At 34.8% G+C, this 19,131-nt stretch overlaps 1 protein-coding gene across 19 annotated transcripts in view; it reads left to right on the forward strand.

The window, feature by feature from the left end:
• The window catches only part of KCNMA1 (potassium calcium-activated channel subfamily M alpha 1), a 458,566-nt gene that overhangs the window by 196,700 nt on the left and 242,735 nt on the right, over nucleotides 1-19,131 (forward strand). For all 19 annotated transcript variants that reach the window (XM_018068974.2, XM_018068976.2, XM_018068980.2 and 16 more), the window contains exon 3: nucleotides 12,593-12,654. In XM_018068974.2, the coding sequence (XP_017924463.2) occupies nucleotides 12,593-12,654 (62 nt within the window). The remainder of the gene's footprint in view (nucleotides 1-12,592; nucleotides 12,655-19,131) is intronic.

Raw genomic sequence — 19,131 nt, forward strand, 5'->3', positions numbered from 1 at the left:
AAACTTTCTATTCAAGAATAGATTCTAGAAAGGTGACCTATTTTAAAATCCAATGTTTTTTGAATAAAGCAACGTAGGACTGAATCTCTGTAGGAGATCAGTAGTAAGTAGAGTTTCAGGGGGGAAGAAGGAAAGTACATAAAAGAAAAAGAAAAGGGTTTACACTTCAATGACATAATTTACAGGACCAGAATCTTAGCCAGATTCTGCACTACTTATTCAGAGAAACGCCCTTTGTCTTTCACAAAGCTTGCTTCTAGATATTTTGTAATTCATGTGAGATGTAATTCTCTTCCTGCAATACTTAAAAAAAAATCCTTAAAACCTGTTATGTACTTTCAACTTCTGCCCATTCTACAATATTTTTAAAATGTGAATTAAAACTGCATATCAACATAAATACATGGAGATGCAGCAATGCCTCTTATAAATCTCTTTGATCACAACAGGTATGTCATTGCCTGGTGCTTTTTCCAATTTCATTTTTTTGATGATTTTCAGAATAAATGCTTTGTAGTAGCTCTTCAGAAAGATAATATAGCCAGGCTGAAGCAAGTGTGCAGAAAAGGGGAAAAATTATGTCTCAAATGACATTTATGAGACAGAATATAAGCTGAAGTGGTATATTCCACATTCTCTACCCTCTGTTTTTTATGCTTGTGAATAAGATCACTCCGGAATGACACTTAATTGCCTTTTAGTGTTAGACCTTCACAAGGGACCATATAAAGCAGATGGGAAGACAGGCCATTTTCCAGGTCTCTACTCTCAAGAAGGCACCTGTATGAAAAATAAGGATACTGATGGGAAATACTACAGGCTAGCAAAGCCAGATAAAGATTCAAAGGACACGGAGGAAGGGAGAACTAGAGGAAGTCTGGGGTTTTTTTAAATTAAATTCTTCATGTTACATAAAAAGAACAACAAAAGCCATGACTGGAGGGTGAAAGTTAAAGGACCTGACATAGTGTTGTCAATAGCAAGAGAAAGGCCAGCTGAGGTAATGGTTTCAAGGCCAGATTTAGTGGCCACTGCTGTATTTTTTAAAACCCAGTGTACTAAACAGGACTGTTAGAGAGATTTACCCTTGAAGTTGATTCGGCAAGCCTTTAGCCATGTCATTATATTATTTTATCTTCAACCTGCATAGAAAAAGTGAGCTTTCAGTTTTAGAATTGTAGCCACATAGCAGAACAGGAAAGCTCCTCTGCAGGGAACAAGTTTGCTGAATAAATCAGTCTTTGCATCCTTACAGCAGAGAGGCTGCTCTTTCCATCCTGCAACTCAAAAATTATAAAAAATATTCACCGCAAGTAAGGGTTTGTTGTGTAAAAATATCTTTTTGCCTTTGCTTGCTGCATCTTTTGTTTCCTGCCTTGGTCTTCAGTGATAGTTGCAAATCATTGATTTCATTTCATACCTCATGTGAATTTCTCATCATTTGATACATGATGTTGAATTCCAGATTAACAATACTCACACTATAGCATCAACATTTCTTTGAGGGTGACAGTATGGAAGTCACCAGTGCCTGTAATTGATGGCGTCAAAGGCTTCTGTGCCTTTCTCTGAAATACCAGAGTCTGAAGAAACCTCCACAGAGCAGTGCAGCCTTACACAGAACTGGGAATCGAGATTTCACCTCCAGTAGCAAATCATTCTACCTGTGCAGATTTTACATAAGATAAAAGGACAAATTATGCTCGTGTTTTTAAAAGTATTAGAAACCAGTTTGTTCAGTTTACTTCCAAAGCCCATTGAAAATGGCTTTCTTAACTGTGAGTGAATGCTTCCCCATAAACCAAGATCATCACAGCCCTGAACAATTTCTACTTTAGGTTTAGCTGCTCCATTGAAATTCCTGAATTTTGTTATCTAATTATGTAGAGATCTCACATCTCATGATCAATGTCTGTGTCAAATAATTAATTGACAGGCTTTTCAGTTCAAATCAGTCTAAAAAATAAAAGAGCTCAAATTGTCTATATTTGCGTGCCATGGGAAATTGAGAGGTCTGATTAGAATTATATTTTGAAGTAGCCCCTGAGAAGTATTATGCTGGTTTTATTTTCTGTTTTCAGATAATTTGAGGTTTATGCTCTTGTATAGAGTTATCAGACATCTAAAGTCTGTACAATGACTAAAAGTTAAGGAGTGCTACAATTTACAGTCACTGCTCGGAGTTGCTTTTTCTCTGTTGTTTTCTTTTGTACACTAATTAAAGGCAGCTTTTTGTATTCACAAATTCTCATATAAAGCTGGTTAATTAAGTAGGTTTAGATTTATTCCTAGTGATAAAAAAGTCAATTTTTCAGTCTTCAAAGCAGATTGGTTTGAGAGATATTTTCCTGTGGCTATCTGTCAAAACTATCAATTTTGGAAAAAAGACTGAAGGTCAAACAATGGCAAAGAAGAAGGAGGAAAAACATACTCATGAAGGCGACTTTGAAAAATACTGTGTTCTTTAACTTCATCCCCAATAGTGTTACATCTTCCCAAGTAGCACGGTTTCCTTGCATTGATTTTGCTCATTGATGGTCTGGTGTTTAATATCTGTTACTTGTCTCAGAAAGCTTCTGATGTAGTTGACAGTAAGCTCTGCTTAATCTCTGGGTAGACAGCGTGTCTTGAGGTACAGGGAGCTCCTGAAAATCCTCATGCAAATCACTGAAGATACAGTTGTCCCTGTTAAAAAAGTCATGTTGTTGATGGCTACTTCTCTTTAGAAATCTATGAAACAGTTACAGATGTTTCTAGACTTATAGTAAAAATTGCCCAATGAATTTAAGGCTTTTTTCATTTGCACATATCAACAATTGTCATATTCTATGTCTCTTCTGGAAACAGAAGTGGAAATATCACAATACTGGAAATTATCTTTATATTACAAAAGGTTTAAAAAAAACCTACATTAGGTAATGATAAATGGAAGATGAGAGATGTTAGTACTGCAGCAGAAAACTGGTTTTGCAGCTCATCAGATGCATTTAGTAGTGAGTCTTTTCCCTTCTGTAGACTGTGTCTCGTTTTCATAATGTTTTAAAGTACATTTCTTGACAAGCATTCAAATGCTTTGTTGTATACTGAATGATATCACCATTCTTGATTCAGTCTTTTTCTTGAATGAAATTTTACTAGGCTTTACTGAAGCCAAGAGCTTTCTGTTTTTTCAGAGAATACATCCACAGCTGCATCTCCCTTTGCTGTATGTGTGAGTTCTTGTGACTAAGAACCTAAACAATGGAAAAGGGATGTAATTCTTTTTGTGTTTGTGGAGTTTTGCAATTTGAAAATTTAGGGATAGTAACACCAACTCTGAGCAACAGGAAAGGAAATCTGAGTAACACAAAATCTGAAAACTTACCAACCTATTCAATGATAAAACCCTAGCAAGAGGGAGTAACCTCTTTCTCTAATTCCTTCTTCAAAATTTATTGACATGACTGTCTGTTATGTAGGTTGCATGTCAGACTAATGTCAAAAGAACTGAGGAATGTGAGGATTCCTTTTGTCTGCCAAGCAATCTAGCATTAATTTGAGGTAAATAATAATTAATAGGGTAAATAATAATTAATAAGGTAAATAATATCATTAAATGCAATCCTTAAAGTGATTCATTCACAAAGAAATTTAGTTCTTTTTAGTAATTTCTTATGACATGGCAATAATGCTTAAGTTTCCTTTAGCAGTAGTGTTAATATTGTAATGAAACACTGTGGATTGCAGGAACAGGCCTAAATTCTCAGAAGGTCCACATTTACAGCTTTATTTGTTCTTTAAAGCTCTTGGGACTGCTTTTTTACCCCAAACCCTTTACCAGAAATATATTTCTGGTTTTAGCATTTTAAAGACACAGCATTTTCTTTACCCTACTGTATTATTCTTTTTCTGGCGTTTTTACCACAATTCTTTCTTTTCCATCTTGCATTTTCCTTGACAGTTTCTTGGATGTTCTCCTATATTGTTGTTTAGTTAACAAACTGTGGATGGGAACTGGTGAGGAGTACATTATATTGAAGTAAGGAGAAGAGCTATGAGATTAGTTTGCCTTTTTTTTTTTTTTAAATACTAATTAAGAAATATACAATTGTTTTATTTAAAAAGACAGCATTTTCTAGTTTTTTGGGTTTTTTTTACAGTTTATTGATTTTTCAGTTCTCTATTGTGGTATTCCAGATACAGGGGTGGGTTAATTGTTAGCAAATGATTACATTTTACTCGTACAGACCTTATTTGATTTCAGGTGATTAATTTCCCTGATATTGAACAGTTGTAGTTTATGTTATAAAGTAATTATACAGATTCTGATTGTGACTTTTGGGGCAATATTTTGTCTTTTTTTATTCTTCCCAGAAAGAATATCCTGGAAGTGGATATTTTTTTGTGTAGGCACTATACCAGAAAGTGCAAGAGTCTTTGCTTGCTTCTTCATCTCACTTACCTTGATCGCTTTCTTTAGCCAGAGGTAGGACAAAGTATTGTTAGAATAAAGAATTTCAGCTAAAGTTACTTGGTTCCAATTCTTCATCTGGAAATAAAAAGCCTTTTGTCACAACTGAAGCATCGGAACGGAGAAACAAACAAAAAAATTAATGACCATGTGCTGCATTTCAAGGTGTGACACAACAAGCAGAGGCTTTCTCCTGGCCTAGCAGTGGGGATGGGGCTGTGAATAATCAACCATCAGTAGGGGGACTGGTGGTAGGGGGACCCTGCTCTGGACCGGGGCTGTTTGGCCTCTGTGCAGTTTTGCGGCTGAGCTTGTTGGTTTTCAGTTTGTGTGATTTGACTGTTTGACAATTCATCACTCATTTCCCTAAAACAACATTCCAGGAGGCTTTTTGGTGGAGGAACTTGAAAACGAGAGCATTGACAACTGCAGCAGTTTGTAGGTACTGATTACCAACATAACTCTTTTGCTCAGTGTGATTGTAGAGCCAGTCATGCATCCACTGGAAATCAGGGGGGGGGTTACTCTTTTACCAATATACAAAAAGTGAATTTGACCTTAGTGGAAGGTGATTTTTGTGACTAGCAGGTAATCAGGAGGAAGAACCTTTTAGGTTGGAGAAGAAAAAAAAACAAAACAGAAATGTGCATGGACAGGTATTTACAGACATATAATGCCATGCATTTAGCTCTAAAAAATGGTACATTTTGATAGAAAGTGCTGCTATTTTGTTGAATAATGATACTGAATTGGAAAAGTTGCACGCACTTTAATTGGTCATATTGCCAGGCACTCTACCAGCAAACCTAATTAACTTCAAGCTACAGAGCACCATTGACAGATGGGACTTTTTGTCTTGTATTTTTTCACTAATTAGAAAATCTCAGTCTTTTCACATTTATGGATTGAACAGAAATTTTCATTTTATTGTCAATATGTCAGTAGAAAGTTGGGAGGAAAAAAACTCACTTTGTATAAAGAGAGAAAAAGAAAGCTGAAATATTAACATATATTAGAAGCACGTACAGAGGAGAACACAGCAAAAATATTTCTTTTTTTAAAATTCTTCCTCAAATGAGATTGGAAATGTGTGTGGAAAACAAAAGGGCATAAAGATACTAATTTCATTTGGTTTAAATCCTGCTTCGATTTTTCATATTGTGAGTATGATGTCTACTCTAATAATTCCTGAATTTTGATTCCACATCATCACTTTAGTAAGAAATACTCTTTTTAATTTCAGGCAGTCTGTCAAATGAAAAGTAGCCTGTTAAAGTCTATGTAAGAAAGCTGAATCTTTTATTGGAGAGAGAATAAAATGCAGCTGGTGGCAGACAGGCTGAATTTGCTAATTCTGTTTTGTGTGGTTTCATTCAGAGATGTCCTATATTCTATTCCCAGTGACCTGTTATATCAGTTACTTACAAGAGTCATGAATAGTTAGGCAAGTTCACGGTGATTCAGGCCTTTACCATGGATTTTACTTGTACCATTCAGATATACTCAAGTGACTGCTCTGATGCATAAATTCAGTATGTGGGAACTAAATATGTGACTAATGTTTCTTTTTTGTTGTAACCCTTCTGTATCCATTTTGTCTCCCAGCAATTTTGTTTCTGTATTTCTTATCAATATTATGCAAGTCTGTAAAAAGAGATGCATTAAATATTAACTGTATTTTTAAGATGTATTTACAATAAATATTTAATTTTAGTTTCAGTTAGAAATTAAAACTTTACTATAGTGAGTAGTGACTTAGTGGGACCAAAAATATAATTCCAGAAATATAGGTAAAAAGTTTATCTTAGAAAAAGATACTGACACCTTTCTGTTTAAATAACACCTTTAATACATAAAGCCCCTTTGCTGTCACAGATCGTGTTGGCACTATTGCAGTGTCCTGCTTGGGCTTTTTATTACTCTGGCAGCAGTAGAGGTCTCAGCTGTGCTATACCCATTGCAAACACCTGTAATGAAAACAGTGGTTGCCCTAATAAGTTGGCATGTAGTATTCTTGCCAAGTAAAAGCAGGAGGGAGAACTGGAAGCCTGAAGAGCTCGAGTTATATGCTCTAGGTCACCATGAGTGGCAGAACTAGGGACAATAACTAAGTCTTCTGATTGCTCATGATCATCATCCAGTGCTCACGCTGAGCAACTTTAGTGCTGCCTTTTGTCTTAAAATTAAATCCTTGCTATGAATTTTCTTAGAGAAGTTCACTGAGACATTGGCTTATCAAGTAATTTTTCACTCCCCTTCACCTCCTCTTTTGGAGAAATTCAGACTTTTCTTGGAAAATGTAAGTCTAAATGAGCTTTGCTGAAGGGGACAATTTATATAGCAAACAAGTTCATAAAGCTGCCATAAAGCTGTACTCCTTTTAATGTGTGTTGGTGACTAATTTAGTTACTATAGAATTTAATAGCTGACTAACTTTTTAGTTAACTCCTTTTTGTGTAATAAGAGTAAACAAAAAACAAAATCAGAAAATGTAATTGAAAGGAAATGACTTGCTTTTTAATGTGGCTATCAAAATTGCGAAGTTTGAATTTAGTACTGTAATTGTTTCAGGCTCAAAACTAAGAATTAGTAAAGTCTCTTCAGAATTGTGTGCTCTTGAATCTTTTCTGACTTCCCTGAAAGATAAGGTTGCTCATCATCTAGCTCGAAGGTGCTTGGTTGCTTCTAGAATTGGATGTTAAATCCTAGCTGACCTTCAAAAGGTAGAAGAAATTGTTGAAATGTGGATTTTTATGTTTGGGGTTTTTTTTGTTTTTCTTTTTTCCTGCACCACCTACCTTTTCTACATGTAAACTGGTAGGATCAATAAGTCAGTGAGAAAGATTTAATAGCTGGGACACTACCCAGCAGACATGACCCTTAAGATTCATAGCTGTTAGCATGTGTCCTGTCATCAACACCAGGTGCTGGCTGTAGAATTTGCTCTTTTCAAGTACTTTCATGAGAATCAATGCATATATCACTGGTACTTCTTCCTAGTATTGTGTTCTGCCAAACATGGCTCTTATACAGGGAGTATATTAACAGCAAAATCTGTTTCCCTGCATTTGTAATAAAAGGCAAATGACAGACATTTTCCCAGTTTCTTAGCATCCTTGTTTGAACTTTTTATTTATTATTTATTGCTGGTAGGAACAAGATGCAGACTTGTTTTGTCTTTTCATTATTTTATCACTTCATCTTCCTCCTCCTATTCATGCACTTCGGCTCTAATTTGCTGGTGTTTCATGGTTTGCTCTTGTAAGGTGGCACATGGTTAGTTTTCTTTACAGAGAAGCTGACATGGTATGCAGTTGTTCTGGAAGATATAAAGGGACCATTTCATCAATAAGAAATATGATCTTGCAAACCTGAGAGAGGTAGAATGGCATTCTAAGAGCCCCTTGGGAGTTCATGGCTTCATAGGGGTGGATATTTTGTACTTTTGCCTTTGGCATTTTAGTTATTTATCTGTTGGCCCAGGAGGGACCAGGTAAAGAAGAAGAGGCAGAAAGACTGGAGACAGAGCAATGTGTTTAGCATGAAGAAGCTACTTCAGTTCACTGATTTATGTCCAAAGGTAATATAAATAAAAACATCTCAGAAAGTGCTAGAATAAAAAGAAGTGTAGAACACTAATTTTTAGAGCAAGAATCTATAATGTGTTATAGTAAATAGCATTTCATTTGTATTTTTAGTAATCTGAGATATATTAATTGCTCAGCTGTTTATATTAGCTGCAGCACATAAGTTCTTACCACTTATGGCTTTGCCTACATGGAATGCTTTCTGAATTTTGCTGTTTGCATATAGGGTGTCAGTTAATGAGACATCAATTTAAGTAAGCCATTCTGCTTCTTCTGTCGTCTAGACTTGCTCAAGTCTTGCTTTTAATTTGCAGTAATTGCCCAGATGTGGGTGCATATCCTAGAGTGTGCAAATAATGCTGCGATTTCCAAGCTAGAAGTAGTTCCTACTTCTGAGATGTAATTTGCATCTGGTCCTTAGATTTCTGAGGTGTTCATTCCTAACGAAGTAAATTCTGTCTATAAAAGAAATATAATTGGTTTCTAATGTGATGGTTAAAGGAAGTTTGGGTTTATATTTAAGCTATGGAAATTTTCATTCAAGTTAGGTTGAAACCTCAGGCTATTGACATTTTAGTAATGCAAACTTTTGTGTCACGAAATTGAGGATGTAGCTTTACGATCATCAGGAATAGTTTATGTTTTCATTAAGTACTATGAAATACAAAAGCTAATAGGGTTTTTGTTTTAAATCATAGTATGGTAAAGCTGAGTAGCTTATTAACAGAATTTAGTGGGTCAATGCAGAAATGAAAAGTAAGTGAACTTCAAAAACTATTAATAAAGAACAACTTGGTGTACTCTAAGCATTATAGTAGCCTTATGTTTGAGTAACTGTAGAATAATAAGAGTTTAAAACAAACATTTTTGAAGGATAGTACAGAACAGATTGTTGTCAGATTAAATAAGGACTCTCTGATGCCCTGAGGTGTTAGGGTTACAGGATTCTCGAAAGCTTTTTCTTTTCACTGCATTCTTATTTTAATACTTAATGTTGGAGAAAAATAAAAATAAACAACTATTCATTTTCTTTTTCTGCTTTGCCTCTCGAGTTCTATGCTATTTTGTATTAATTATGTTTGGATAGTTCAGTCTTGTATAAGCAAGAATTTGCCTTTGAAACTTCAAAGAGTTCTTGTTTCATCTTCCACGGAATGTTCAAGTGTTACAGGGTATGAGACACTTAAGTTCCTGCTCTAGAGTCCCTAAATTGCTCCTTGTTGTGGATGTATTAATTGTAGCCTCCCTCTCTAGTGTGAACAGCCTTTTCATTTTCCCTTGTTTCTTCAATAACGCCTGGACATGAGTTCAGTGCAGTTGTAGGGGAAACAGTGCCACCCGTTGGATTATCCGTTTGTTACATGGGCTGGTCCTGGAGGGTGAGGTGATCCCCTTTACAGTTACCATGGCTTAACTCAGAGTGTTTTCTCAAGGCCTGTACTTCCCTGCAGTATTATTATGTTGCTACCTTATCAAAATGCCTTTTTTTTTTTGTATTTGTTATAGATGCATAACTTTTGATTGCAGTCAAAGCTCTTCTGGAGCATCTTACTCTCAGAAAAAATATTTTAATTTTCCTTAAGTGGATTTTATCTGCAGTTTCTCTGACTCTTGCCTCAAAAAGGCATTTTACGCTTTTGTTGAAATCTGTGGCTGGATTTTTATTTTTTTTTAATGAAAGGTTTCATAAATTATTTAGGGTTATGCAGCAACTATTCCATGTATTTCCCCCCTCTTGGCTTCAATCAGATTGGTGTTTATTTTTAATTTGATACTAAGTGCTCAGCCAGTATAGCTGTTAGCATATGACTTCCCATTTCTCAATCTTAAGCAAACAGTAAGTTATTGTAAATTAAAAGATTCTTTCCTTCCAGACAGAGAAAAGTTATAATAGATGTGTAGTAATAAACAGAGCAAGGAAGCTTCTCACTATGGCCTAGTTAACAAAAAAAGGCAGTAATTCACATACATATATGCTATTTCCACCCTTAAGTTCTAGTTGCAGTAAATTTGGGGTATTAGTCTCTTTCTATCCATAACACTCCAAGCATAGCAAGGTCCCTAAAATAGCTGTTATCTCCCATGGCGATCTAGTGAAGATTAGAACAAACTCAATAAGTATTGCCCAGGGTCTGAATAACCAGGTTGCACTAAGGTTTATTTAGGTGGGAATGCAGCAAAAAAATTTGCATCTGAGACTCTATCATGCAGCGTAGAAGAGTGTTTTGGTTTTTAGTTTGCCTTATCTATCTATCTATTTCTTTATTTAGTATAACTCTAATCTGATTAGTTCAGACTCTGTTTTCATACACGTTTGGATTCAAGTTCAGCTGAATACCTCTGTTACTTAGCAAAAGAAAAATGAGTTTCTCTGCTCGCAGGATAAAAAAATGGAGTTTAAGATTCTATTGTCTTCTGATGCACTTTCTGTGATTCTTGGGGACGTTGTGAATTGTAATGTTAGGCATGTGTTTTAAGGCACTAGAAGAGAAAATAAACCTTGATTTAAAATCAGGTATGTGTATTACAGTAGGGAAATGTTGTAGTTTTGCATACATGTCTCACTTTTGGTGAACGGGATTCTGGAGCTGTTTGCAAAATACAGATATTTGCATTTTAGTGGCAGTTATATGAACTTTTGTAGAACATTTAAATTCCTTACGTGTTTTGGAATGTCTTACTCAGAATCTCTATACCATTATTTAAGCAGAACAGTGATGATTAATAAGGGATTGGATATAACTGAAATGCAGGGTTGGTGTACAGTTATGCTGGGTTTGTTCTAGAGGATTCCTTTGGCTAGGAGACAATGACTGAATGTTATAACTTAAGATTTGCTAAGTGAAAAGGAAAATAGAAGTCCTTATATACTTTGTAAAACTTGAAAGGGTGAGAAAAGTGTTTATAGAGTCCCAAATGGATTATAAGTTTAGTTTCTCAAAATTCATTTTCAGCATTAAGTGGTCATTTCAGCATTCTGCAACCCAAAACTCCTGCCATAGAATAAATCTCTTTTGTATTTTGTTGTTTTGAGGCTTGTTTTTGTGGTTTTTTTGTTTGGTTGGTTGGTTGGTTTTTTTGTGTTTTTTGTTTTTACTGTTATTTGTAGATTGTTTGCTTTGGGTTTTTTTCTTTTTTAGTCTGTTTTTGGGTTTGCTTTTTAAGAGATACATATATTTAATAGTGGTTTTGAGGGTACTGTTAGTATAGAAATGATTCCACAGAATGTAGGCTAAAACATCACCATTAGTATTTGAATTTAAATCATTTAAGAGTGAATGAATAGCTGTATTTAAAAACTGGTTTGGTTCAAATTAAAATTTTCTTAAATTTTAGCCACTTCTGAGCTAAGAAGTTGTATTTTAACTGGCAGTTTGATGATTTGCATGTCCCCTTAGTTATTATCTGAATGATTAAGTCTATGGGTTTATTTTAAGGGGCATTATTTCTAAGCAGCTTTTTGAGATGTTCCTACCAGAAGACTAAGGGACATTTTATTTTGTTTCTGTAGACCAGCACATCACCTGAGTTTCAAGAGACATGATTTTCCATTTTTCCCTTCCTCAGTGCAGCAGACAGGAATCTTTGCTGATTTTTTCCAGAAGAGTCAAAAAATATCTTATTTGTCTCACATTTTTAGATTCCAAATTGGCCTTTTTCAAGTGGTAGAAACCTAGAAATAATTTTCAAGTGGATGGCATTTTTCAAGAAGTAGAAACTTAGAGTGAGGGTATCAGAAATCTAAATCACAATGGGTACACAAGCTATCATCTTTGGGAGCCTTTAGAACAGACAGTGTTATTGGTTTTATGTTCAGAAAAAAGAAATTAGAGACAGACAGAGATGGAATTAATCCAGTTTCTTCTGCATTAGCCAGAAAAGCAAATTCTGTTTTGTTAATAAGGGCTAGATGCCAGACCTAACAAAATTATTTGGCTCAAAAACTTAACAGACCTAAAGAGGGGAAAGGCTTGAAACTCTGAGGTACCCAGGGTATGTATTCCTTGGATCGTGACATTCTGCATCAAGCTATTGTTTTAACTTGTTTGAAAGTTCACTATAGTCTCAATAGACAAGAGTGCAGAATAAATACATATTTTTACATAGCTTTACAGTTTTCCTGTGGGTTTCATAGCCACACATGTAAATGGAAATTCAGTCTGATCTGTAATCACTCTTTGTTTATGTACCAGGGAGTAGTCCTGAAGGATAGGTCTGATAAAGCTATACTGTGATTTGAATACTATGCATTAATATTGCATGCCATTTAAAATTTAAGAGTATAGTTTAGCAGAGGTTAGGATCTAGGACCTAATTCTGTACTGGATTTCCCTGAACTAGGATTTGTCTTGTATCTCTTTTTCAATGCAAGAAAGCATACTATGATAATATATAATGTTTGAAGTTCAAGTAGGAGTATTTTTCTAAAGAAAATGACAGCTGAAATAAAACACTACTACCTTATGATTTATTTTCCTTGTCTTTTTTTTTTTTTGTATGTAAAAGAAAAATATTTAACTCTGTTAAATAATTACTCTTTTCTTTTCTTTTTTAGGTTGTCTTAGTCTTCGCTCTTAGTATTGGTGCTCTTGTAATATACTTCATAGATTCATCAAAGTGAGTATTCTAGTACATTTTCCTTTCTCTCCTTTCCTGCAGCAATTATACATCTTTAAATTGCTCCATTCATCTTCTTCAAATCTGCTCATCGCCTGAGTGCAAAGAACTTTATAATAGCGCATGGTCTACAAAAATAACTCAAGAATGGGAAAAAGATCTTACATAAACTAGACTGAACACGGTCACATTGGATCTGTAGAATAAATAGAGAGAAAAACTACTTTTGTGTGTTGAGATTATACATACTATTGCAAAATTACAATTTTTATTTTCATTATGCAGGTGTAGAATCTTTCAAATTCAAGACTGGGATAGGATATACAGGCCAACAATATTTGTCAAAAAATTGCAGTTTACAGGAAAAAAAGGTGTCTCAGGAGACTGACAGGAACAGTTCTGAAAACCTTTGAAGGAATTAGACAGTACAGCATTATATGTTGCATATCTGTTCATATTTCCAGCTTCTGGGTTTGATAGATTTCTACCAATATAACATGAACCAGTAAAAGTCTTCAAAGCATCTCAATATTTTTTAGATTTACACCAGTGTTATCTTCTAGTGTTATAGTTTTGGCCAGACAATAGAAAGTTTCATCCTGATCTTTTGAGGTGATGGTTTGATACAAACTGGTGTAATTTGGAATATATTCTGATATTGTTTTCATATCAAACTGGACACTCAGTGTTGTAACAGGCAAATTGGTAGCCTAACACAGAAGAATAAAAGGGGACTTAGTAGAGTATTCTTCCTTGAATTCAAAATCTTTTTGGAGGATGATATTCAAAATATGAATAGCATTTTGAGGTTCTTTGACAACATGCTTAATGCTTTTCTCTGAACTAGTTTGAGGCTTGCCATTACTGCAGTGATTAAGGTTGTGATTGTATGCCTAAGTCACTCCATGTGAGCCCACCTAGCTGTTTGTAGTGGTACTGGATGTGTTCTAAAACAATCGTTCTGTGACTCAGAAAGTCAGACATTCCACTGTTGACATCTGTACATACTGATATTTAGGAAGGTGTTAGCACCAGCAAAAGATATTCTTGGATACGTGGATGTCAGCTCTGTATTTTGTGAGTTTGAAGCCGTCAGTGTGTCAAGCATAACCCAAATAACTGAGGTAGAGATGTTCTTTACAGAGATGAGCCAAGTGGTGGCAAAACTCAAGTTCTATCTTGAGCTTCCTTGAAGAGAGAAAATTTTTTTTTCTTCTTAGCATTGCAATGAGTTTTCATTAATTTTTGAAATTTAATATGTCACCGGTGAAGTACATAAGGTGGTACTTTTCTGAAGATCTTTTGTAAAACTTTTAAAAGCCCAATGGCAAAGCTTCTGGGTGCTTATATGTCCAGGTCAAAAGTGTAAAATAGAATAAAACCTGTTTCCACTTCTGTTCCAATTTTGAATCAACAAAAGCTACAGCTATGTGTCGGAGCAATTTTGTCAAACTATTGGATTATCTGATGAATTTTAGGCACTGCATTCTTGTAGTCTTTGATTGTTTTCCTCAAGAAGAGCAAAACTGACAACATGGGAGATGTCTCTAGGATGCTTTCTGTGGGCCACCTATTCCATATACTGCTACTGGCTTATTGGCTGCTTGATCAACAAGTGTTTTAACTGTGCATTTCTCTTGGTTTTCAGTCAACATTTAGCTCCTGCTGCAGTTCAAATTCAGCAACCTCAAGTTAATGTACTCTACTTGCATACTTTTTCTTTGGTTTCTCCTTCTTTCTTCTCTCTTACCCTCCTTTATTTCCACATGTACATCTTGGTCTTTTTTTTTTTTTTTAATGCTCATTAGTAGTTTAATTTATGTTAGAAACAACTCAGATATATCGCTGAAGGGAACAATTCTGCTTTATTCTGTATTAGCATCTGATCTAACACCCATTTCAGCAATGTAGAATCAAATATAGTGATATATGAGTCGATTTCATATCCACAAGTGCATGCTTGGAAAAATTACTCCTTTTGAAAATTTGGTTGAACAGGAACTAATGAAGGTAGGATGAGAGGAATGCTTGTGTTGTCCTCAACAAAACAGCTGGAACACCAGAGACTACAGCTTGCCCTGGAACAGAGCAGACAAATAGGATCTAATGCTCACACCAGACAGATGGTGACACATACCATTGTCTGCTTTCCCTTAACAATGCGTTCCATAGCTGTTGTGTTCTGCCCGGGCCATGGACTCTTAGCTGGTATTTGATCTTATATGTGCAGTGACAAAAACCGTGACTTCGATCCAAAGCTGAAGAGTACTAGTGTAAGGAGTTGTCTGAAAGAAATGCCAGTTATTTATTCATCCAAGACTCCTAATCTGTCACTAGATTTGCAGATGCAATGACAGGTGTGTCCACAAAGGAATCGTGCATGACTTCCTACTTAAGGGGCATGAAGAAAGATGGGAAAAACAACATCACTTTCTTAGATACTGAAGGAAGGAGTGAAAAGATCACATAGTTTTGTCAGGCAAGCATGTGTGTCATGATTAACTGCAGTGGAACACACCAGTATGAAGGCTGTCACAGCTGTGAGAAGAGGGTAAGCTAAGAGCATTTTTATACTACTCAGTCCATGACTCTGACAGACACTGCCAGACTAGTACCAGATGAAATGGCATGCCCAGTGCAATGCTATTTGGAGAGATCTGAGGTCAGAAAATAGCACAGCTTCATCAGCATCCTCCGTACCAGTTAGTCCTACATTTCAGCAGAGCCAATTAAATAGCTTTGTGTTGCTGTAGAATATGTGTGTACTAATTCTGTTTCTGGCACAAACTTAGGAATTCTGCACCATACTTCATTACAAAATATGAGCACAGTTGTGATCTGCTTTAGTCTGAACTGACTGAATTTCTTAGTAAGAAGCAGCGCTTAATTCACCTTTTGGGAAAGGTTCTAAACAAAATCACAAAAACAATCATTCTTGGTGGAAAGAATTAAGGTTACTAATTCTGAAAACTGTAGAGGTTCATCCAATCCTTTTGTTAGGATTATTCTTAATATTATTCAGTGCTCATACTTTTTACAAGGCACCACTTTGAATTGTTGTCTCCACAAGGTGTATGTAGAATATTTTTCTTTAAACTGAATATGTACACTTTCAGTGATGTGTTGTAGCAACTAATGGAAGATTTCAGTCCTTAAACTGAGAATTTATTTAGCAGAGAAATTACAATCTTGGCATTCCTGTCATGTAAGTTCAGTCACATCCTGTTAGGAAATGTTTCACTTATTACTATGGACTAGACTCTTTCCTTCCTTTATTTTTGGTATCTCATTCATAAAATACTGTTTTCTTGGTCAGTGGTATTTTTCAATATTAGGAATAGCAGATAAATATGAAACATTTGCAAAAGAGATTTTATAAATACTATTCACATAATTATTTTAATCTTTAGGTCACAAATAACCAAATAATTAAATTTTATTTTTAGAGATTTTTTTTCACTTTGATGTCTGTCTTCCATTTTTGGTTTGAATAAAAGCACAACATTCAAAGAAGAAGTCATAAGCAGATCTACTTCAGTACAGAATAACGTCATTATTGTAATGACGGTTCTTTTCCTATTCATGTTTCCTTTAAAATTTGTCATCATTTAATTTTTCAAGGTAAGAAAATAATGGAATTATCCTCTTAAGAGGAAAATCTGACTTTACACAGTTGTTGGGAGTCTACTGAATGTGCTGCAGTAGAATAAAGCTTGATGTCTGCCACTGCTTTTTAATTTTATCTGCTTTTTTATATGTAGTTTTCACAAACTTCCTCCTTCCTTTGTTTATTTTTCCTTTCTATATTTCTGCATGTAAAAGGTGTTTTAGCAAATACATATAGAAGTACTTCTCTGAGTATTATTTGCATCAGTACTAGAGATGCATTGGATGCATTGCCCATTTTCATTTCCATTTGTCATTCTGACCTCTGCATATTGTACTGGATTACTGACTTGAAAAGAATAGAGAATAACATTTGCCATGATCGTCTTTAGTTATGGTCAGTAAAAGCATTAGCAGAGAGCTTGAATTTCTGCTAAACTGGGAACTAAGGGCTCCTATTTTCCATTTCTTGTAATGGCAGTAGCATGGAAACTGTTTATGATGTGAGTATCCTTTTATGCTCTGGTTCTGGATTCTCTTCTAGGGTGCAATATAATGTAATATGCAACTATAGATAATAGACTTTTTTTTTTTTTTTTTGCCTAACAGATTACTTTCTAATGACCAGTTGTTACTGTCCTGTTTCTTGAAGTTTACCTTCCCTTCCCTGAAAACTGATGTCAATGTAGAAATCATAGAACCCATCAATGACAAAGTGAAAAAAATGAAGTCTTACAACTGGCTTTGTATGTTCTACTCACATGTGTCTTTCAGATTACCTTTTTAGAGTTGTTTTTTTCAGAGCCACTAGCATAGTTATTCCTAAATAGCTATTTTTTCCAATACTGTGTCACATTGTACTTGATTAGAATTGTACATAAAAATGCCATTTAGCCATGAATATTAACAAATAGACTTGATGATCTAAAAGGTCTCTTCCAACCTACGTTACTCTGCCTACTTGCTTAGTAGTAATATCAGCTGAAAACACATCAGAGATGCTATACTAGAAGTTGCCTAACAAAACAATACAACATGAAAAGTCTTGGTTCTTGTTTTGAAGGATTCACGTTGGTTTCCTGACATTGTGTGGCAATATATTAGGAAGGGTTCATTGGAAATAAATATGCTGTTTATAGGCACACAGGAGTTTCCCGTGTGACAGCACAAGGAGAAAAGTCTCTTGGAATGTTTTACTAGCAAAAATATTTTTTTACCTAAGCGACACTTTGTTTCAAGTCCTTATGAACTCTGTTATTTTGTGGGAATATTTGAGGATAAGTTGTGACTGTGTACCATGTTTGGCTTTCCTGCTTTTTTGCTGCTGCTGCCATGTTGTCTTCTGAAAGACATTTGATTTTGTGCAGAAAAATGTTCTATAGAAATACTCCAAGCCTGATGAGGATGATTTATTTAAATTTATTATAGTTACTGCCCAAGGGAATTTACATCTTTCTCATTTGTTTAGGCTGTGTTACCCCATTTAAAAAGATGTATGAGGTAGGAAGTTTAACTGCCTAGTTCAGTAAATCTGTATAAACATCAACGCTCAAGTGTTTTTAGATACCAGTCTCATTTTCATTACAAATCATTGAACTTTTCCATATTACATGGAATAATTTGCAGAACATTTTGGTGATTCTTTCTTAGTTTCATGACCCTTTGGGGAAAAAGTAATATAATTTAATTTCAATTATAAATCAACAATTCAATGCTGCTACATCTGAATTTTGAGTGGATGCCACTGGCCTGATGTATAAAAAAAAATTTGGATGTGTCTAATATGATCAGAAATCAGTTCTTAGAGAAAGTTCAGCTTGATCTAAGATTTTATTACGGGTTTCAGTTTACAACTTGGTTTTCTGAGTGTATTTTTTCTTTTCAATCTGCAAGACATATAAGTGTACAAGATTGCTGTTTTCTTTTTCTCCAGTAACCAGTTTTAGATCTATGCTGTATCATTTTGCTGAGGATATCCTGTGCAGTTCAGGGTTCTATCCTCTTAAATATACATTTACCAATATTTTGAGTGTGTGCAGAATTTTACATAGCATTTCTATCTTCATATTTGAGGAATTAAGTAAGTAGGGCTTAAATAGCACTAAGCTTTGTTTCAAGCCCTCCTACTTATAGTGAAACTTACTCATGCAAAAATATTTTAATTATGTTTCTAAAATTCTTCTTTCTCTTATTAATCTCATTAACCCACACTAAGAGCCTTCCTTTATACTAAGTACACATTAGAGTTAATATATATTTTTTTTTTTCATGGTGAGTGACAAGAGGTGTAGAAGTTGACTTGAAATTCTGGGATCTGACTCAAGGAAATGCTGTTAGATTATATTTACCATTATTCAAATTGCTAAAATTACAATGGTCTGTATCTTGGCAAGTAGATTAAAAACTGTATTGTTCTTTTCATAATGAGAATTCTTGGGAAAGAATACAGACTGGCTCCCATAGTACCTTGCAGTTGGTGGCCTTGTCAATTTTAATATTTTGTTAATTTTAATTTTGTTAATACCGCATCAGTTTCTGGCCATTTCTGTGGGCTGATAAATTTTGTTCCATGCTGAAGTATATCCAGTTATATGTGTTCTCTCCACCTCTTTTTACACAAAGAAGGAAAAAGAAACTTTTAATTCCTAAAAAGAGCTCTTAATTTTATTAACGGTTCAATTGTCAAACAGAGCGATAGGTGCAATTTTCTGATATAAAGAAAATTTACCTTAAATATGTAAGTGAATTTCTCGAGTGATTATTTTCAAGTCACTTGGTTTTTGCTATTATAAAAAAATTATAATATCAGTTTTTCCTGCTGCTCATTCTCAGTAAATGACAAAATCTGTGGCTTAAAAAGATTGTCAGCAC

Source organism: Manacus vitellinus, unplaced genomic scaffold (assembly GCF_001715985.3).
Source record: "Manacus vitellinus isolate BGI_N305 unplaced genomic scaffold, ASM171598v3 scaffold_15_pilon, whole genome shotgun sequence".
In the NCBI taxonomy this organism is placed as follows: Eukaryota; Metazoa; Chordata; class Aves; order Passeriformes; family Pipridae; genus Manacus; species Manacus vitellinus.